The sequence below is a fragment of the Macaca nemestrina genome, chromosome 17, assembly GCF_043159975.1.
Source record: "Macaca nemestrina isolate mMacNem1 chromosome 17, mMacNem.hap1, whole genome shotgun sequence".
Lineage (NCBI taxonomy): Eukaryota > Metazoa > Chordata > Mammalia > Primates > Cercopithecidae > Macaca > Macaca nemestrina.
Window position 1 is genome coordinate 87,769,002 of NC_092141.1, and position 21,782 is coordinate 87,790,783.

A 21,782-nucleotide genomic window follows, 5' to 3' on the forward strand; every position below is an offset into this window, starting at 1 on the left:
GTCTCAAACTCTTGGGTTCAAGTGATCCGCCTGCCTCAGCCTCCCAAAGTGCTAGGATTACAGGTGTCAGCCACCACAACGGGCCAGAGGAGACATTTGCTCACATATTCACATTTTAGAAAACCACAAAAGCAGACTACATTTCCAGATCATACCTACGTGGGGTTAGAGGTAGATTCTGTGGTTTTGCTTTGTTTCTTGGCAGAGGTACACAGATGCCACCTTGCTCCTGCCCTTACCTGTGCCAAGGTGGGTCCTGGTGCAGGCCACCTTCTTCACCAAGACCCTCTGCTCCCTTCCTCCTCCGCTTCCTGCTGCTCGCGTGGTGGCCGTCCGTAACACATCCCACCGGCTGCCCGTTCACCTGTGGCTGTGTGCCGTCTTCCTGCCGTCTGACAGCGGGCAGCTGGGCCTGGCCCTCCCTCTTGTGCGTGGGGCTCCCAGGCTGTCTCTGTGTCTGCCCCTCCTGCAGGGCGGTGGCAGCTGTGTCCTCTGGGTGCTTTTTCTTCTTCCTCTTCCTCTTCCCGTGGGGAGCTGCAGTGGCCTCCCTGATGTGCTGTGGGAGGCACGTCTCTGAGCCTAGCCTCTGGAGCTCTCCCAGGAAGGTCTTTTTCTTCTTCTCAGAGGGGCTCCGGGGGGGCTCGCTGGCCTCTGGCAGCTGGTGTGGAAGGGACACAAGGTCCTCGTTGACCTGAGGCAGGGCCGTCGAGAAGGAGGAGCAGCTCTGTGCTTCTGACATCCCTGGGGGCTTGGGGGTACTGGACAGCAATGTGGGGTGGGGGCTGAAGGGGGGCTGCAGGCGGCTGGATGATTGGGGAGCAGGTGACACAGCCCTGTGGGGACAGCCAGGAAACAGGGAGAGGATGTTCTGAAAGACCCAGCAGAGCTGTTTCTTCTGTTCACCCTCACTCCCCTCCCTTTCACCTAAAAATCTGAAAAGGCTTTTGCCCTGCAGTTTTCAGATACACATTAAGTTACACGTAAGTTTGAAAGAAAGCTAACAATTAATTCGACATCTATTTAAATGCAAAGTTGGCCGGGCGCAGTGGCTCATGCCTGTAATTCTAGCACTTTGGGAAGCCGAGGTGGCCGCATCACCTGAGGTCAGGAGTTTGAGACCAGCCTGGCCAACAAGGTAAAATCCCATCTCTACTAAAAATACAAAAATTAGCCAGGCATGGTGGCACACGCCTGTAATCTCAGCTACTTGGGAGGCTGAGGCAGGAGAATCGCCTGAACCTGGGAGGCAGAGGTTGCAGTGAGCCGAGATCGCGCAATTGCACTCCAGCCTGGGCGACAGAGCAAGATTTCGTCTCAAAAAAAAAAAAAAAAAAAAAAGCAAAGTTACCTACGTGGTAGGTTAATAGGTGCAGCAAACCACCATGGCACCTCTGCAACAAACCTTTACATCCTGCACACGTACCCCGGAACTTAAAATAATTGATCCCTAAGATTTAAAAAAAAAAAAAAAAAAGGCAAGCCAACACATGATTTTAAAAGTCATTTTTTTTCTTTTAATAAGGCAAAGTTAATAAGAATAGTTCCATGCCTTAGTTTCTTGTCACCAAGCAGTTCAGATATTTTTGCGAGCGCTAATATTTTAAATCTTTAATACAAATGTGTTAAGGGAGGAAGCCTTCACTAAACAATAAATGGTAAGGAAGAAAAAAAGATCCCGTGAAGATTTATTCTCCAACCTCTGAAAGTCTCAGGGTGTTCCCAAGCAGGAAATGAGCCTCATAAGGCAGGCAAGTGTTGAGTTGGCCCTAATGACACCTCCACATTAGCATCATTAGGACGCTGAAACCGGGACACAGATGTGTAGAGCAGAATCATGAGCAAGGCATGTCCGGGACAGGATCTAGCGCCAAACCCAGTGAGGCTCTCTGAGCTCCCTCTTGCCAGCTATGTGTCCCTAGGAAAATTAACTTCCCACTCTGAACCACCATGTTCTCCTTTGTCAATGAGCTGCGACCACAAAGCCCACCTCCCAAGGTTCCTGAGGAAAACGGGACCCCCATCATCATCTAAACAAACTACAAGGGCCATGACAGCTGCACGACGTTTGATTACCCTGTCTTCTGGAATCTTTTCAAAAAAAGCTTACAAGGCAAGAACAAAAAACACCCAAACACTCAAGGCCCTCCCACGCACACAAATCTTAGGCTAGGTATAGGGTAGAAGTGTCTTTGTGCGTGTGTATGTGAGAGGAGAGTAAGGCAGAGGCTGTGGGTGACGTACAGTCATACCTCACCCTCATGCAGCACTGGAGATTCTAGAACTAGAACCCAGCGCCAAGGTCCCCAGTACAGTCCCCACAGGCCGCCTCATGGCTCACCCCATCTTTCACTGCTTCCTTCCCCACTCCCACCGGCTTCCAGACAGCCATTGACCAGTGACTCTCAACTTCCTGCCACTCGAGGCACCCAACAGACGCAGGCAGCCCCTGCGGACCAAGGCCCATATGCAGAGGAAAGGGACTGCATCTCCAGCAGGTGTGTGCAGAGGAGCCCGAGAGCCCTGAGACAGCTCTTAACCCACATGATGCTAGCAAGCGAGACACCCCAGAAAAAACGCACAGGACTCCGAGCTCACTCAAGGCCTCTCGCCAAGGCCTTACCTCACCTTTCTCTTCGACTGGGAAGTACTGTCATGGGGCTGGTAGGGATACAGGACAGGTCAGTCTCCAGCACACCATGTCATCACATGGATGTCGCAGACAGACCACCAACAAAGACAGAACTAAGACATCGGGACTGCAGAGGCTGAACTGCCTTCACCACCCAAAGCTCCTTTACCACAGGGGAACACAGAAGAGGGGGACCTTGGTCGGTGACGTCCCCCCGTACCTCCTGGCTGCCCAATGCTTTGTCAGTCCTGTGAGGCTGGTGATCCGTCCAACTCCTCACCAGCCAAGCACACGCAACCACAGGGAGAACCAGTCGGCACCCCGAAGGTCCCGGCCCGAAGCTTACCTGGCTCTACGGACGGGCCAAGTGGAGGCAACGACGGGGTGAGAGGTTTTCATGGGGTGGGTGAGGTCGGAGGATGGTGAGGGGGGAGGTGGACGGAGGTCATTGCCGGTCGCCCTCCACAGGGTGCTGGCCTGCAGTTATCGACATAAATAAAAACTTGGTGGTCTAAAAAAGGTTTCCGTGAGTGAAGAGGGAAAACAAAAGTAACAAAAAATGAAAATGAAAACAAAAGAGCCCAGAAAGAAAGATGAGGGGACAGAAGAAGACAAAAAGGGGAGGTGAGGGGCAGGGGAATGGTAGAAGAAGAACCAGAAAAGTATTTTTGGTTAGAAACAAAAAAAAGGAAGAAATTTTAAACAAAAATCTCAGCACAACAATCACATCCTCGTGCCGTGGCTGCCTTCTAAGCTTCCTGCTGCAGCCGTGCTGGGCACCCCACTCGGCTCTGCGCTTCCTGCCCGTCCCACCCCTGCTAGGGAAGTGCGCTGGTGGGGCTCACCCTCCCTCGGGTTCAGTCAGGATCTTCCGCCTACTGCGAAAACGGAACTGCTACCTTGCCCAAACCTCCATGAGTCACATGAGTATCACCAGATCATCAGGGCTCTCTCAACACCCCACATTGCCTTCACCCCAGGATAGCCGTTCTTTAATTGCAAATAGTTGGGAATGACTAAAAGACACTTTGTTCCTCTGACATGAGGGAGGCCAAAGTCCCTGGACAATGTTCTCACTCCCTCCAAACCCCAACCAAGCAACTCTTGGAGCTCTCCTGATACACAGCAGTGGCGAGACCCCCACACACCCACCTTCTTGGCAGAAAGGGCCAGTTTTTTGGCTGGTGGAGGAGACATGGTGCTTGCAGGCTCAGCGGTGGCATTGCTCAGGACAGGGGACTTCAGCTTCACCGTCTTAGAATCTGCTCCACTTGGCGGCGTTTTGGAGTGGCCAGCGGTGGAACAGTTTGTTTCCTGAGAATCGCAGAGATGGGCCGCTCCACTCCTGGCGGTCTGGGGGGCCTTGGTGGAGTCGCTGCTGGCCGAGTGCTCTGGGCTGGAGCTGCTGGAGCCCCTCCTGTCGAGGCCAGTGCTCTCGTCATTCCTCTTCAACCCATGCCCGTTGGCAGTGGCTGTAGCCAGGAGCTTAGGTGAGGTAGAGAGGACAGCATCCCTGCTGTCCCAGGAGCCCTGCCTTTGGCTCCCAGATCTGCTGCTACTCGAGCTGCTGGTCCCAGGCAGCCCCTGAGCAGTTCTGGGGGAGAAGTGCTGTGGAGGAGCTGGCTTCTTCACCTTCTTTCCAGGGTCATCCAGGATAGTCGGGATGTGTGTGGGTGTCTGGGGGAGTTTGGGGGACGGGGATCCTGAGGGCAGCTTTGGAGGAACATAGCCGTTCTGGGATTTCAGGCCCAGGGTGGAGCCATTCCTGGAAATGGGCACGCCAACCTCTTCAGTGCTGTGCAGCTTCTTCATTGTCCCCGAATCCTGTCGCTAAGGAGAGCAAAGCAGAAAACACAACTGAGGAAGCGACAAGTCCCAGTCGGGCCACGCCTTCATAAGGCCACAACGCATCTTAGTAGTGGGCATGGCCTCTGATTAGCATGCTCAAGACAAATTATTTATGTGGACTCTTGGTAAAGACATTGTGGCTTCTTTGAACAATTCTGATGTTTTGTGACATCCCAAGGAACTGGGACCACAGGCGTGCACCACCACACACCGCTAATTTTTGTATTTTTGGCAGAGACAGGGTTTCACCATGTTGGCCAGGATGGTCTCAAACTCCTGACTTCAAACAATCCACCTTCCTCAGCCTCCAGAAGTACTGGGATTACAGGTGTGAGCCACAGCACCTGGCCTGAATACATATCTTTATGGCCATCTTTACTACAAAACCAGTACATTTTCATCAAGATTTGAGAAAGAGAAAAAAGTATAAAGGAAAAAAATTTAGCAAAGTCCCGTCACCTAAACATATCATGCATTAACATTCTAGTGCTTTCTTCTTTAAGTCTTTTCTTTCGAATGGTTGTGCCCTGAAGAGTTGTGTCCCAGTTTTATCTTAATGCTATTACCTCAAGCATCTTTATGGGCGATAACTCTCAATAAATGTCTTTAAGACAGGGTCTTGCTCTGTTGCCCAGGCTGGAGTGCAGTGGTGCAATGATGTCATCATAGCTCACTGCAGACTCAACCTTCTGGGCTCAAGAGATCTTCCCACTTCAGAGGCACAAGCAGCTAGGACTATAGGAGTAGGTCACCATACCTGAATACTTTTTATTATTTTGTAGAGATGCGGGGGGGGGTCTTGCTATGTTGCCCTGGCTGGCCTTGAACTCCTGAGCTCAAGCAATCCTCCCACCCTGGCCTCTCAAAGTGCTGGGATTATAGGCCTGAGCAACTGCAACCTGCCTGTCGGCCGTCTTTGACATTTTACTATATATATACTATATACTACTGATACATATTAACTATACGGTTAATTTATATAAGCTATATTGTCTCCAATTGTTGAAATTAACAATACAGTACAGTATATGTGTGTGTATCCTTTACCCTTCAGAGCACTTATTACAACTGCATAGAAATAACTTATTATTCTGTATTTAGATGCTGAATGTCGGCCTTCCCCTGCTTAACTATGAGGCTGTACCCTTATCTCTCTTGTTCCCACTGCAGCCCTCACCGGCAACTCAAGGGTCTGGTATATAGTCTATACTTAAAAAATATTTGTTGACCTTTTCCTGTACTTAGTACGCCATGCTAATTTTCTGGAAATTGAATTACAAGGCTATAAATATTTTCGTGAAATCTGATGCAAACTGCCAAACTGCTTTTACTATACTCCAGCAACATCTATTTTTCAAAACATTTGCTAATTTGACACTTGTTTGGGCTATTACCACTTTAACATTCATATTCTCTGCATGTGCACTAGAGTGATCTCCATTTGAATGAGATCTTATGTTTACAAATGTTAACCATTTGTTGACAATATTTATTGTTTCATTTGTATTTGTAATAAGTTCTGTACAAAAATGTACATCTTAGTCGATTCATAATTTTTCTATATTTTATCCCTCAATTTTAAGCATACAAAGTCTCCTTCCCTCTACCAGAGGTTAAAAATTTACCTCTATTTTCTTGAGTTTTGTTTTGCTCCCTACATTCTATTCTTTGTTAATACTGTTTTCTAAAAGGAATTCATCTTTCCACTGCACCCAAAGCCTTTTCACTGGTTGAACATTTCCATACACACTAGAACTTGCACCATGTCATTCAGAGTAAAATGGCTCTTGTCTGCTTGCAGTGTTATTTGGAAAATCACGTTGGTAATGAAAATGCTCATGGTCAGTGAAGCGCCCCCGCAGGTGTGCCTGACACAGGGACTCTCCTTGAGCCAACCTCCACCCTCGGGCATCACTCTGCCTGTGGAGTTCCTGTGGCAAGTGAGGCTTCCTTTATTTTTGGGGTTTTTTTTGAGACAGGGTCTCATTCTGTTGTCCAGGCTGGAGCGCAGTGGCACACTGATGGCTTAATGCAGCCTCGACCTCCTGTGCTTAAGCAATCCTCCTGCCTCAACCTGCCAACAGGTGGGACAACAGACATACACACCGCGCCTGGCTAATGTTTGCACTTTTTTTGGAGATGGGGTCTATGTTGCCCAGGCTGCTTCTTTTTTTTTTTTTTTTTGAGATGGAGTCCCACTCTGTCACCCAGGCTGGAGTGCAATAGCACAATCTCAGCTCACTGCAACATCTACCTCCCAGGTTCAAGCGATTCTGCTACCTCGGCCTCTTGAATAGCTGGGATTACAGGCGCATAACACCAAGCCCAGCTAACTTTTGTATTTTTAGTAGAGACAGGGTCTCAACATGTTGGCCAAGCTGGTCTTGAACTCCTGACCTCAAATAGTCCACCCACCTCAGCCTCCCAAAGTGCCCAGCCCCCCTTTCCTTTATTTTTTAAGACAAGGTCTCACTCTGTCACCTTGCCTGGAGTTCACTGGCGTGATCATGGCTCACTGCATATAGCCTCAACCTCCCGGGCTCAAGTGATCCTCCCACATCAGCTTACTGAATATTCTCTATGGCGATGGGGATCTATGTTGCCCAGGCTGCTTTTTAAATTTGTTTTGAGACAGGGTCTTGCTCTGTTGCCCAGGCTGGTGTGGAGTGGTGTGATCACGACTCACTGCAGCCTTAATCTCCATGGCTCAAGTGATCCTCCCACCTCAGCCTCCTGAGTAGCTGGGACTACAGGCACATGCCACTATACCTCGCTAGCTTTTGCATTTTTAGTAGAGACAGGGTTTTGCCCAGGTTGGTCTCGAACTCCCGGGATCAAGTGTCCTCCCACATCGGCTTCCCACAGTGTTGGAATTAAAGACATGAGTCACAGTACCTGGCCCAGGCTGCTTCCTAACTTCCTAGTCTGGGCTACAGTGGCCACCAACTTTGCAATTATATCATGTATTTCACTGCTACTTCAATTCTCATGCTTCTAATTTCAGCTTCTATTTTCTTTAATGTGAAGGGAAATACAGACGTATGTAAATGACCAAAACCCCTGCAGACTGTGAAAGGCCCTGACTGCCTGTGTGTGGGGTTCAACTCTTCATTCTAAAGGGAGAGGAAAATGATCCATCAAAAATAGTCATCCAGGCTGGGCACGGTGGCTCATGCCTGTATCCCAGGACTCTGGGAGGCCAAGCTGGGCGAATCACTTGAGGTCAGGAGTTCCAGACCATCCTGGCCAACATGGTGAAACTCCATCTCTACTAAAACTACAAAAATTAGCAGGGTGTGCTGGCAGGCACCCGTAATCACAGCTACTCAGGAGGCTGAGGCAGGAGAATCGCTTGAACCCAGGAGGCGGAAGCTGCAGAGTGGCAGAGGCTGCAGTGAGCTGAGATGGCGCGACTGCACTCCAGCCTCAGCAGCGACAGAGCGAGACTCTGTCTCAAAAAAAAAAAGAAGAAACAATCATCGAGAGAGGGTCCACCCCACTTCAAATGATCACTGTGTTCTAATGAGGAAAATGCTCATGAATTCACTAGTGAAACTGAATTCTTAACACTTCTAGCAGAAAATGTCAAACACACACAAAGGTAACTTAGAGGGTAGTTCCTAATGGTTAACCTGCAACACGTAACCTTTATCATCCTCCCTCTGTATGTATATATATGTGTGTACATATGTATGACTATATATGTATGCACATACACATATTTCTATTTCTGATCCATTTGAGTAAATTGCAGACATGATGTTCTTTTACCCCAAAATATGTCCATGTGTATTTCCAAAGAACAAAGACATTCTCTTACATAACCACAGTAGAATTACCCAAATCAAGAAATTAACATTGGTACAAATGATTCACATTTTCCCTGTTAAAATGTGAGGATAGGCTGGGCACGGTGGCTCATGCCTGTAATCCCAGCACTTTGGGAGGCAGAGGCGGGCGGATCACGAGGTCAGGAGATCGAGACCATCCTGGATAACACGGTGAAACCCCGTCTCTACTAAAAAATACAAAAAACTAGCTGGGCGAGGTGGCGGGCGCCTGTAGTCCCAGCTACTCGGGAGGCTGAGGCAGGAGAATGGCGTGAACCCGGGAGGCGGAGGCTGCAGTGAGCTGAGATCCGGCCACTGCACTCCAGCCTGGGTGACAGAGCAAGACTCCGTCTCAAAAAAAAAAAAAAAAAAAAAAATAATAATAATAATAATAATAAAATAATAATAATAATAATAATAATAAAAACCCATCAACTAGAATAGTGCAAAACTGCCTGCAAACTCCTTCCACTGCGGCGAACTTCCCAAGTGTGAGGAGGTCTGTGGGGAGCACCAAAGACCAGTTGCTTTGGCCTCCATCATTCTCACAAATACCTTTCCAGTCAGCGGGGAGGAAACAATCCCATTGCTGACGTTTTTCTTGGAGTGATCTGGAACCACACTTGGGCGGCTGGGAAGAGAGGAGGAGCCTGTCCTGGAGATGAGGCCCTCGGGACTTTTCTTAGAGCCTGGAATTCTGTAAAAGGAAGAAAACAAGTCGGGAATTCTCTTATTAAAGCTGAGAAGGCATTACAGAAACGGAGAGAATCAGAATAAGTTAAGGTCAAGGTCACAATTATAATATTTTTAAAGGCGGGGCAAGGCAGAAACACGGCCTGGGGACACTCTGCCACTCCTAACTGCTTCTCGGGAATCTCCCTTCGCCTTTCAACCACCGTGAGACTGAGAGATCAGCCCCAGGTACCTGCTGAATATAAGCAGAGTAAGGGCAAATTAGATCAGAATTCCTCCAAGATCAGAGTTAAATGCACCAGAGAGCAAGAGAGACCCCTCGAACACCTCAGTCGCACTCAGCGGAGATGTACAAAGCAGTGAAAATGTCTCAGTTGCCATGGTCTCCGGCCTCCAGGTCAGTGACAGCCAGCTCTGGGAGAAGGCCCCTCCAGAGGAGCTCTGCGGCAGCACCCCCACAAACACGTTCTTCCCAGCCTGGCCCTACAGGGGCAGCTTCCCCACAGGGGAAGGGGCATCGGCTGGCTACCATCCAGGGAGCAGTACCTCTAATTTGGGGCAATACTATAAATGGTGACTTTCCCATTTACATTCAAAACAGCATCCATGGGAGGGCAGACGGAATCCTGTCCTGACCTTCCCCGAGGCTCTAGCTTTTACTAAAAAGGGTCCTTCCCCATGGACGGTCTCCATGACACATGACGAACCCCTCCAGTGGAATTCCCAATTACCGTCAAACAAAAAAAGGTTAGGGAGGCCCATAGGTATAAGAAAAGAGCAGAGGGAGTGAGCTCATCTGGGGAGGGCGTGAGTTTATTACCGCAGATAGAACAGCACGTAGGCCTGCTGGTTCAGAACCACCTTGACGTTGCTGGAATGGACCAAGGAATCATTCATCTGGTACCACTGTCCATTGCTTGCCTGAAGCAGCCAAGGATTTTGCAGAAAACAAAACAATCAACAAGCATCCCATTATCCTCACTTTTTAAAAAGAGAATGAAAAATCTGTTACTTGCTACACTTCCAAATGCTATTAATAATCAACCATAACAATTTCCTATTAAAATGTGTAACATTTTCATAACTCAGAATGTGACCCCAAAGCGTGCTTTGAGTCCCAGTTCCTTCCTAGTGCCCCAACAGATAGGAACTGTCCCTTCTAAAGGACATTCAGGCAGTCTCATCACCATGGCCATCTCCCTCCTCCATGTGGCTTTCACCAAGATTTTGCCAGGGTTCTAAGGACGGCACCAGAAGTGGCTGCCTCTTCCGTGTCTCACTGCAAGTCTGAGAACAGTAGGTTCTGGTGCAACACTTTCGTAAAGGCGTCTTTTCACTCCATGCACAGAGGCAACAATGAGGACTTGAATACAACTACAAAACATCACTACTTTTCACAAAGAAAGTGTTCTACAGAGGCCACATCTGGATGTGCATGGGGGCTGAAACCTGCCCCAGGAGGCAGCTGCACTGACACAAGCCTCTCACCTTCACATAGCAGTAATAGTGCCCGGCATGGCAGCTGTAGCCCGAGTGCACCAGGACAGCGTAGAGTCCATACATGACAGGATCACCATTATTCTGGGACATATACGGACGTATGTTGAGGAATTCCGGATAGCCTACATCCTGTTTGAAAAATCAAGGAAAAGGCAAATAAGATTCACTTTGAAAGTAAAGATCAATTGCCCTTTCCATCCACAACCACACAAAATGCCCAACTTGGCTGGTCTTTAACAATTTGGGGGCTGGATGCAGTGGCTCATGCCTGTAATCCCAGCACTTTGGGAGGCCGAGGCAGGGGGATCACTTGAGGAGTTCAAGACCTGCCTGACCAATATAGCAAAACCCCACTTCTAATAAAAATACAAAAAATTAGTTGGGCATGGTGGTGCACTGCCTGTAATCCCAGCTACTCAGGAGGCTAAGGAATGAGAATCACTTCAACCTGGAAGGCAGAGGTTGCAGTGAGCCGAGATCGAGCCACTGCACTCAGCCTATGCAACAGAGTGAGACTCTGTCTCAAAACTGCCCCGCCACAAAAAAGAAAAAAAACAATTTGGGGCGACTGGGTGTGCAGCAACACTGTGCAGGAGCTCCCCCAGGCAATGATTAAAAACCAAGATGCTGGCCAGGCACAGTGGCTCACGCCTGTAATCCCAGCACTTTCGGAGGCCAAGGCGGGTGGATCACAAGGTCAAGAGATTGAGACCATCCTGGCCAACATGGTGAAACCTTGTCTCTACTAAAAATACAAAAACTAGCCAGGTGTGTTGGCACATGCCTTGTAGTCCCAGCTACTCGGGAGGCTGAGGCAGCAGAGTTGTCTGAAACTGGGAGGTGGAGGTTACAGTGAGCTGAGATCGCACCGTTGCACTCCAGCCTGGCGACAGAGCGAGACTCCGTCTCAAAACAAACAAACAACAACAACAACAACAACAAAACACCAAGATGCTGAGAAGGGAGTCTTCTCCAGTCAGCCTATGGGAAACTTTATTGTCCCATCAAGCGATGTAGAATCTGTTCTTGTCTTTGTCAAGCATCTACATTAGTTCTCTCACCACCTGCTTCCCAACGACCAAATGAGGAGAGTCACTCCTTTTCTTTCCCTCCACTCTACAGGAAAATTGTTGGTGGGAGAAAAGGCAGAGAATGCTGGATTTTAGCTCTTCAGAAATAAAAGTGCTGAATTAACACAGCCAACTGCTACAGCAAGTTAGACTTTTAATGAAGTGGATCAGAAGAAAGGTCATGTCAAAATGTGTTCCCAAAATTGACAATTTTTCATAGAAAAAGATACGCACACATATATACATATATGCACACATATACAGACCTTATACATACACGCACACATATACATACATGCACACACATACATACATGCATACATACACATACACAAACATGCACACACACATGTGCATACACATATACACACATGCATGCATATATACATACATGTGCACACACACATATCCATACATGTACACATATACATATACATGCACACACAGATATTCTTGGCAGTAATAGTGCCCAGCACGGCAGCTGCAGGCTGTGTGCACCAGGACAGCACGGAGCCCACACAACAGGATGACCATCATTGTGGGTCTATACAGATGTGTTTAGGAACTCTAAAACATATAGACGTACATTTTTTTTTTTTTTGGAAACACAGTCTCGCTGTGTCGCCCAGGCTAGAGTGCAGTGGCACAATCATAGCTCACTGTAACTTCGAACTCCTGGACTCAAGCAATCCTCCTATCTCTACCTCCGAAATAGCTGGGACTCTGGCACATGCCACCATGACTGGCTAATTAAAAAAAACTGTTTAGGCCAGGCGTGATGGCTCACACCTATAATCCCAACACTGTGGAAGGCCGAGGTGGGTGGATCACTTGAGGTCAGGAGTTCAAGACCAGCCTGGCCAACATGGTGGAACCCCGTCTCTACTAAAAAGACAAAATTTAGCCAGGCGTGGTGGTGCACTTGTGGTCCCAGCTACTCGGGAGGCTGAGGCAGAAGAACCACTTGAACTTGGGAGCCTGGGTGACAGAGTGAGACTTCGTCTCAAAAAAAAAAACCCAAGATTTTTTTGTAGAGACAGGGTCTCACTATGTTGCCCAGGCTGGTCTTAAACTCCCAGTCTCAAGCAATCCTCCCACCTCAGCCTCCCCAAGTGCTGAGATTAGAGGTGTGAGCCATTGTGCCCAGCCTAAATCATTTTTTTAAACTGAGTTGTGGGATTTGTAGAAATGCACAGATCTTCAGTATACAGATCAAAGAGTTTTGACAAGTATATACTGATGGATATGCAGAACATCAACTAGAAAATTCCCACATCCCAGTCATTGCCCGCATCTCAAATATCCACTGTTCAGATTTCTGTCATCATTAATTTTGCCTGTTCTTAAATGTCACATACCATCAGTCATGTGCCACATAACCATGTTTCGGTCAATGACAGACCATATATACAACAATGATCCCGTAAGATTATAGTTCGGCATTTTCACTGTACCTTCTCTGTGTTGAGATACACATATACTTCCCATTGTGTTGCAATTGCCTGCAGTATTCAGGACAGGAACAGGCTGTGTAGGTTTGTGGCCTAGGAGCAAGGGGCTATACCATACAGCCGGCTCTGTCATCTACCTCTGTGTATGTGCACTCTATGATGTTCACACAGGGACAGAACTGCCTGGTGACATATTTCTTAAAACGTGCCCTTATGGTTACACGACACGAGTCTACAACATAAAGAATCTGTGAACACATTTGGGAAATGCTGACCTAAGCAAGCGCCCTACCACTACCAATGAAGAAACGGAGGCTCAGCCAAGGGGGTCGTTCCAAACCGCATAACCAGGCTCTCAGAACAGAACTTGAGATTGTTATGAACTATAGCCATCAGCTGGGAGCAGTGGCTCAGGCCTGCTATCCCAGCACTTTAGGAGGCTGAGGCAGGTGGATGACCTGAGCTCACGAGTTCGAGACCAGCCTGGCCAACATGGCGAAACCCCGTCTCTACTAAAAATACAAAAATTGGCCAAGCGTGGTGGCGGGCGCCTTAATCCCAGCTACTCTGGAGGCTGAGGCAGGACAATCACTTGAACCCAGAAGGCGGAGATTGCGCCACTGCAATCCAGCCTGGGCAACAGAGCAAGACTCTGTCTCAAAAAAAAAAAAAAAAAAAAAAAAGGAAAAGAAAAGAAGAAACACGTCTTTTATTAAAATGCCACTATAGGCCAGGTATGGTGGCTCACACCTGTAATCCCAGCACTGTGAGAGGTCAAGGCAGGCAGGTCACTTGAGCCCAGGAGTTTGAGACCAGCTTAGGCAACACAGCAAGATCCCGTCTCTACAAAAAACTTTTAAAAAAATTAACCAGGCATGGTGACATGTGCCCACAGTTCCAGGTGCTCAGAAGGCTAAGGCAGGGGGATCGCTTGAGCCTGGGAGGTCAAGACTGCAGTGAGCTGTGATTATGCCACTGCACTCCAGCCCAGGTGACAGAGTGAGACCCTGTTTTAAAATAAAATTAAATTAAAAAAATAAAATGCCATCGTGTCAAAATTAGTTTTTTTAACTCCATATTCCATAAAAAGCCAGAGCATGCAATGGCACCTGTTCTAGACATCAACAGGACACGGACGATGCGAGTCCCACCACCCAGTGCTCATCACACTCATCTGGAGAACCCTGAGCGTCCCTGCCAGGACCAGCCCAAGCACAACCAGAAGCTGGGGTAAATCCAGTAAGACAGTGGCCCTGGAACTTGACTGTGTATAACAAGCATTCAGGGATTTTGCAAAAATGCAGATTCCTGGGCCCTGTCCTCCAGAGATTCAAATTCACTAGCACTGGGATAGACCCAGAAATGTCTTTTTTTTTTTTTTTTTTTTCAGACAGAGTCTCGCTCTGTCGCCCAGGCTGGAGTGCAGTGGCGCAGTCTCAGTTCACTACAACCTCCGCCTTCTGCGTTCACGCCATTCTCCTGCCTCAGCCTCCTGAGTAGCTGGGACTACAGGTGCCTGCCACCTCACCCGACTAATTCTTTGTATTTCTAGTAGAGACGAGGTTTCACCACATTAGTCAGGATAGTCTCGAATTCCTGACCTCGTGATCCGCCCGCCTCAGCCTCCCAAAGTGCTGGGATTACAGGAGTGAGCCACCACGCCCAGCCAGAAGTGTCTATTTTTAAAAAGCATCGCAGGTCTCTTCACCTCTCTGTGCCTATTTTCCCATCCTGGGCAATGGTGAAACTACAGCCCCTACTTCACAATATGTGTAGAACCTTTAGAACAGGGACAGGTACTATGTAAATGGCAGCTATCAAACTTGTGGCTATCACTTTCATCGTGTCATTCTGATGCGGACTGTGGCCCACAGAGCTGCCTGAGATGGTGTCACGAGCGCTCACCTTGGTGATCTTCCCCCCACTGAAGTTGGCAAAGCGCTTGAGGGAAAGGGTTAAGACATTGGATGTTCTGTGGATGGTGAAGCGCTTGCTGGCTGGAACCTTCTTCTTGCATCTACGAAGGTGGTGATGAGAAAGATTAATTGATTGATTCATGCTCTGAAAAATGTTGTCTTAACGCTAAGTTAACAACCGCAACAACTGCTCTGTAATAATGGAATGTTCATCAATTAGATTTAAACCTTTTGCTCCCCTAAAAATCACATTAAGCATGCCTCAAGTAAAGGAAAGCTACCACAGGGAAACAAGACTATAGAAAGTGGGAAGATCCTAAAGCAAAAAAATAAAAGTACTGTACCCACCAGAAGATTAAATAAGATACAGGAAAAAGTTGCTTTGGGGCAACACAGGAAAGAGCAAATTAAAGCAGATGTGGCTGAGTGATAAAATGGGCAGGCAGGAAGTCAACGTAAGCAAAGCCAGAAGATGCGCAAACGCAGGGAGAGAAAACAGAGGCAGAGGCGTGCAGCTTGGAGAGCTGCAGGAGACAGACATAAAGAGGAGTAAAGCAGAATAAAGAACATATCCTTTAGTGCCTACAGCTTTACAACGACCTCGATACAAAGACATTCGGCCGGCTGTAGTGGCATGATCCCAGCACTTTGGGAGGCCGAGGCAGGCGGATCACCTGAGTTCAGGAGTTCGAGACCAGCCTGGCCAACATGGTGAAACCCTATCACTACTAAAAACACAACAAATGACAAAGTAAGAGTTCTATCTGCAGAAATGGAAAAACATCCAAAACCGGTTAAGTAAAAAATGAAAGCCACAGAAAACACTCCTCAAGAAGCAAGAGAGCAGCTGGCTGGGCACAGCCCCTTGGGTGGCCGCCCAATGTGAGACAGTGTGAACTCATGTGAGCTCGTGCTCTGCCGCGTCCTCTCGGTGTGGCCTCAGGCCTGGTCACTTCACTTCTCTGTGCCTCAGTTTCACCATCCCTAGCAACGGGAAACCACAGCCCCTACTGACAATACATGCAGCATCTTTAGAACAGGTACGGTGTAAACTGCAGCTATAAAAATCACAGCTATCGCTTCATTTGTATTATTTAGAAGTTTGTGTTTTTAGGACATACACAGGTCCCTCAAGAAATACGAGCAGCGTCACCGCAAAGGAAGAGAGAGGGTGGGCACAACACTGTCAGGTAAGGTGACTTATTTCTCATCCTGTGTCAGTCTTCCGCCACGAGCAACGTGAAACTTACTTAGCACACATGTAGGCATTCTCTCCACTCAGGACATCTGCTTTCACAAAAAGTTCCAGAGCACGCACAATGTTCGCCGCTTGCTGAGGAGGACAAACACAGGGAGTCAAATCCACAGTAGAAGAAAAAAGCTGATTCAAGAAATGCCAAATTTAAGGTCTTTTTTAGGCTGAGGCAGCAAATCACAAAACTTGACTCGCATAAAAGTTTTCCCGCGAGCTGCCACACTAGGACTCCTTCTCCAGTGACAAGAAATGACAGCAGCCAGGAACAGCAGCTCACACCTATAATCCCAGCACCCTGGGAGGCCGGGGCAGGAGGATCACTTGAGGCCAGGAGTTTGAGACCAGCCTGGACAACACAGCAAGACCCCCATCTCTACAAATAAATTTTAAAAATTAAGCAGGCGTGGTGATGCATGCCTGTAGTACCAGCGGTGTGGATCGATCACTTAAGCCTAGAGGTCAAGACTACAGGGAGCTGTGATTGCACCACTGCACTCCTGCCTGGGCCACAGAATAAGACCCTGTCCCTCGAGCCCCCATAAAAAAGAAAAAAAGAAAAGAAAAGAAATGACAGCTGCAGGTCTGCCACGAATCAGTCACTTTTATCAGGATGGTCTTGTAGCTGGACCCGCTCTGGAGCTTGGGTTGGTCCAGCGCAGGCAGGCAGGCCGGCCTCCCGCAGACTGTAGCTGGAGCAGGGCGTGCGCATAAAGCCAAGGCTGCTCTCCCAGGTGAGGCCCACAGAGCCACCAAGCTCCAAAGGCTGCACACTGCCCACAGCACACAGCAGACTCTCCTCAAGCCCTGGGGACACTGTTGTTCCTGTACATGCTTCAGGACACAAAACTCAATTTTACCATTTTTTTTTCTTTAAATAAAATGATATGCATAGGAAAAACTCTAGAAAGAAACAGGTAAAGACAATGGTCTGTACTGCAAGGCGGCAGGGAGCAAAGGAGTTTTCTCCCTATCTATTTTGATCTGATGCCTTCACTGTTCTGCTGGTTCTGTTTCACCCTCTGGCCTCACTCTCCTACTGCAAATGTGAAGGGCAGCATAAGTCTGTACCCGGATCTCCAGCGCGACGTCCAAGTAGGGGTCGTAGGTGTCCGAGACGCTCTTGCACATGGAGCACTTCACTGCAACAGAACAGAGGCAGTGGAGCAGGTGTGACCTGGCAGAGGCACTCCCAGCTCCCAAGACCGAGACCCGGCAGGGAGGCAGACTCTCAGCAGGGCTTTGGCCAAAGATGAGATACCCACTAGCCCCTGAAGAATCCTGGTGTCTGGACAGCGAGCTCTCCTTCCCCACTGAAGTTCACAAAGATGGATGTCAATGCCTTTGCACTCACAGGACCCTCTCTGCCTGGACTGGCAACCACCACGTGCGGTACTCTTCTGCTGAGGGAGAGCGGAGGGAAGACCGCCTCCTCCCTATGTGCGTGCACAGCACTTCTCTCGGACTTCCTCATGGGAATATACACACACACATGCACATATACATATATATATATATATATATTTTTTTTTTTTTTTTTTTGAGATAGAGTCTTGTTCTGTCTCCCAGGCTGGAGTGCAGTGGTGGAATCTTGGCTCACTGCAACCTCCACCTCCTGGGTTCAAGCAATTCTCCTGACTCAGCCTCCCGAGCAGCTGGGATTGCAGGCATGCGCCACCGCGCCTGGCTAATTTTTGTATTTTTAGTAGAGACGGGGTTTCACCATGTTGGCCATGGTTGGCCAGGCTGGCCTCGAACTCCTGACCTCAGGTGATCCTCCTGCCTCAGCCTCCCAAAGTGCTAGGATTACAGGCAAGAGCCACCACGCGCGGCCCTCATGGGAATATTCTAACAACCGCTCCAGTGGCCAGGCGGGCCAAGAGTCTCAGAGGAAACCATGGCTCAAGACCTCAGAGACTGACCCAGGTCTGCACAGTGAGGAAAGAGCCCCAGCCTGCGTTCCAAGACTTAGGGTTTCCTGGGTTCACGTTCTAATCCTGGCAAGAAGCAGTAGAGCAAATGTCTCCACTTACCACGTGATCTGAGATACCCTCCAAAAATTTGATGGACCAAGGTAGTAGCCTGCGTTTGACGATCCAACCTGAAAAGAAGGCCACAGCCTTTAAGGGAAGGACTTGGCATGATGACACAAGGGATGGCCCCATCCCAGCACCCCCATGCCCACCAATCACCAGCTCAGCGTGAGGCTGGGAAACCCCACCCCTACCCGAGTCACCACAGACCCTTAACCTCCATCGTCAGCCCAGCGGCCTGGCAGTCTCTGCAGAGCTCTGACCTCCTCAGGGACCCACTCCCCACAGTAGCCATTTCAAACCTTCACAATACCCACCGCCACCCACCTCACAGAAAATAAAAGCCCCGAGAAATGTACGTGTATCCTCACCCATTGTTGCTTTTCTTTTTTTGGTCTCAATAAAAAGTAAGTACCCAAATCTGGAGTGAGACAGGAGGCCAAACACCCCCCTGAGCTGGGGCGCCCACCCGGCCCACCCCTCCATTTCTCTGCTGGCCATCAGACAGCTGGTCCCCAATCTGGGAAGAGGGGTGGGGGTGGGGACAGAGGCACAAACAGGACCAAAACTCCCCGGCTCTGCGCCCTTTTCAGAGAGGACAGAGGAGTCAGCCGTGGGCTTCAGTGTCAGGAGCCCTGCACTCACTCATGCCCCCGCACTGCTCACAAACTGGGATGTGAGGCAATCCGAGCTGGGGGGCCTCTTCTCACCCGTCCCCAGGGCTGCCTGGTGCCTCCCACGCCTACGTAGCCATCTGGTAGTTACTCACGCTGGGGAAGATTCTGAAACAATACACCACATCCAGTTTCTACTCCTGGTTCTACTTGCAACCCACTGCATCTGGTCCTGACTCACTGCTCTGGAACTGCCTTCCTCAGAGTCGCCCAAGGCCTCCAGGCACGAGGCCAGCTGGGTCTGCAGGCCCTTTACTAGGAGGCTGCGCAGTGTGCCCGTACACCCACTCCCTCCAGACGAGCTTCCCCTCTCTCCAGGCTCTCCAGCCCCGTCTCCCCAGTTGCTTCCCCGACTCCTCACTGGCACAAAGCAGGGCTGTTTCCAGGGCTCCCTCCACATTTCCCATGGCCAGACCATTCCACACCGGCAGGCCACACCCCCTCTCCCCCACAGAACGTATACACCTCAGCCTCTCATCTGGCCCATGTGACTATTTACCATCGCACTTCCTGGACTCTGGGAGCTCTGAAATATTTGGGGGACCAATACAGGATCACTCAACTTTTATTCTACAAAGTTAGAAAATGAAAAATCAACTGCCACCACCTACTGTCCCACCATTCTTCAAAAGTGACCTTTTAACTGCAAACACTAGCAAGGACGGAATCTCTGTGTGAACTGAGAACTGTGGGTAGCTGTGTGTGATGGTAGCTGCCAAAATCCAGACCACCCCCACAACCCCTCCGTCGTCTAGAAGCCCACAAGCACCAGAGCCTGCAGGGCCTCAAGGAATCCCCTCTTGCATAACCCAAAGCAGAGGAAGCACAACCATCACCTTACCCAGGAGGAGGAAAGCCAAGCTGAGTGGCAGCTCCCACAGGCACCCCATCCCACAGGCACCCCACTGGGCCTGGAGAGAAAGGGCAGTGGGGAACAACTGGGCAAGAAGGGAGGAGGGGGCAGGAGGTGGCCCGAGAGCCACCCCGAATCACGGCTGCAAGAGGTGCCCTGGAGAGGAGCGCTGAATATGGGGTCTCACAGGCATGCAGCTGGAGTGGCAGCCTCCACAGGCATGGGCTCTCAGGGGGGAGAAGGCAAAAAGGCAGGCAGGCGTCCTTAGAAGGGCAGTGAAGGGCAAGAGAGGCAAAAGGGGAAACGTCAGGTTCCTGAAAAAAACTCAAAACTATCCTAGGCTATCAACCCTTCTGCCGCCAGAGGAAAAGCCAACCATTAAAGTGCCCTGCACGGTGCAGAGAGAGGCGGCACTCTGGATTACGAAATCCTGAAAAGCAGCAGACCCACAAGATAAATGAAAGCAGGCCCCGTCTACGCAAAGTGCTTCAAGCACAAAGCAGCAATGAACAAGAATCAAAACACCTCATGGAATGCAAACTAGCTCCAGAAAACAGGCATGACACTGAAGACACAGCCACCAAAACTCCAAGCTGAACATCCTCAACACAGTGAGAGTGGCCTCATTTCTGGAACCAGAGTGCCATACACAGCTGCCCTCCTGGAGGAACTTATGAGAGGACGGGCTTCACCCAGCCAGGAGCACGCCAGAGGTGCCACTGGAGGGTGGGCAATGAGCAATGGGAAGATGTAACCATAACCTAAGGCTGGGCAAAAAAAAGATACCACCTTATAGGTGCCAACAACAACAAAAGAGAAATCATGCACACTAAAATGGCAAGAGAGAAGAGAGCAAAAGCGGTAGGAAGTAAAGGGCACCACGTGGACTGCCAAACCAGACAGTGAGGGGTGGGGAAACGGGACCAGGTGCATTTCAAAAGGGCGTATGAAACCAGCAAGTAGGGTGGAGCAGGCCTGCAGTTCCAGTTACCGGGAGGGAGGATTGCTTGAGTCCAAGAGGTAGAGCCTGCCGAGCGGAGATTGAACCACTGCACTCCAGTCTGAGAGACAGAGCCAGGCCCTGTCTCAAAAACAATGGCTTATGTATAAAGGTAGCCATTAAAACAAAAACATATATCTTCCTAATATCCCAAGAAATTTGACAAATAAAGAAAAATCAGCCGGGCACAGTGGCTCACACCTGTAATCCCAACACTTTGGGAGGCCGAGGTGGGCAGATCATGAGGTCAGTAGATCGAGACCATCCTGCCTAACACGGTGAAACCCCCGTCTGTACTAAAAATACCAAACATTAGCCGGGTGTGGTGGCGGGTGCCTGTAGTCCCAGCTACTCGGGAGGCTGAGGCAGGAGAATGGCGTGAACCCGGTAGGCAGAGCTTGCAGTGAGCCGAGATCGCGCCACTGCACTCCAGCCCGGGCGACAGAGTAAGACTCCGTTTCAAAAAAAAAAAATCTGAGAAATAAGCACACTAAATATGCTACCTATAATTACTATAAAATACATAAATACAACAGAATTCAGACCAAACTTTTCAGTCATAACAGGAAATGTGAAGGGGCTTAACCTGCCTATTAAGAGATGGTCACTTTCACTTACAAAACAAGACCAAACCTTAAGAACACCTCTAAGGAAGGGTTCAGAAAGTGACAGCAAGGGGCCAGTGGAAACCCTGCAAAGCAGGGGCTGCAGCATGATGCTGGCCATGGCGGAATTCAGAACAAAGCCACTCCATGTGACAAGCGAAGACACTCGGAATGCTAAAAGCAACGATCCTCAATGAAGACATGACAGTTACAAACATCTAACCACAATCACCTGTATAGAGTAAAACTAGAGGAGATGCAAGGAGACAGACACCCACCAGAATTCCAATAATCATGGACTTAACACACTATTCCAAACAGATGGAGGAGACAAGAGCACATGGACAGAGAAAATGAAAACAGCATCATCAACAGACCCATCTACGGACAGAGAGCAAACCAACACCCCGGCGGTCTGAGCACCCACC

General features: G+C 49.2%; 1 protein-coding gene across 6 annotated transcripts in view; it reads right to left on the reverse strand.

Moving 5' to 3' along the window:
• LOC105469248 (ubiquitin specific peptidase 36) overlaps positions 1 to 21,782 on the reverse strand; it is a 43,076-nt gene that overhangs the window by 7,008 nt on the left and 14,286 nt on the right. For all 6 annotated transcript variants that reach the window (XM_071081745.1, XM_071081743.1, XM_071081742.1 and 3 more), the window contains 10 exons: positions 18,223 to 18,290; positions 17,261 to 17,331; positions 16,188 to 16,270; positions 14,927 to 15,038; positions 10,489 to 10,629; positions 9,821 to 9,921; positions 8,863 to 9,004; positions 3,782 to 4,459; positions 2,976 to 3,106; positions 240 to 833 (listed from right to left, as the gene is read on the reverse strand). In XM_071081745.1, coding sequence (XP_070937846.1) covers positions 240 to 833; positions 2,976 to 3,106; positions 3,782 to 4,459; positions 8,863 to 9,004; positions 9,821 to 9,921; positions 10,489 to 10,629; positions 14,927 to 15,038; positions 16,188 to 16,270; positions 17,261 to 17,331; positions 18,223 to 18,290 — 2,121 coding nt within the window. The remainder of the gene's footprint in view (positions 1 to 239; positions 834 to 2,975; positions 3,107 to 3,781; positions 4,460 to 8,862; positions 9,005 to 9,820; positions 9,922 to 10,488; positions 10,630 to 14,926; positions 15,039 to 16,187; positions 16,271 to 17,260; positions 17,332 to 18,222; positions 18,291 to 21,782) is intronic.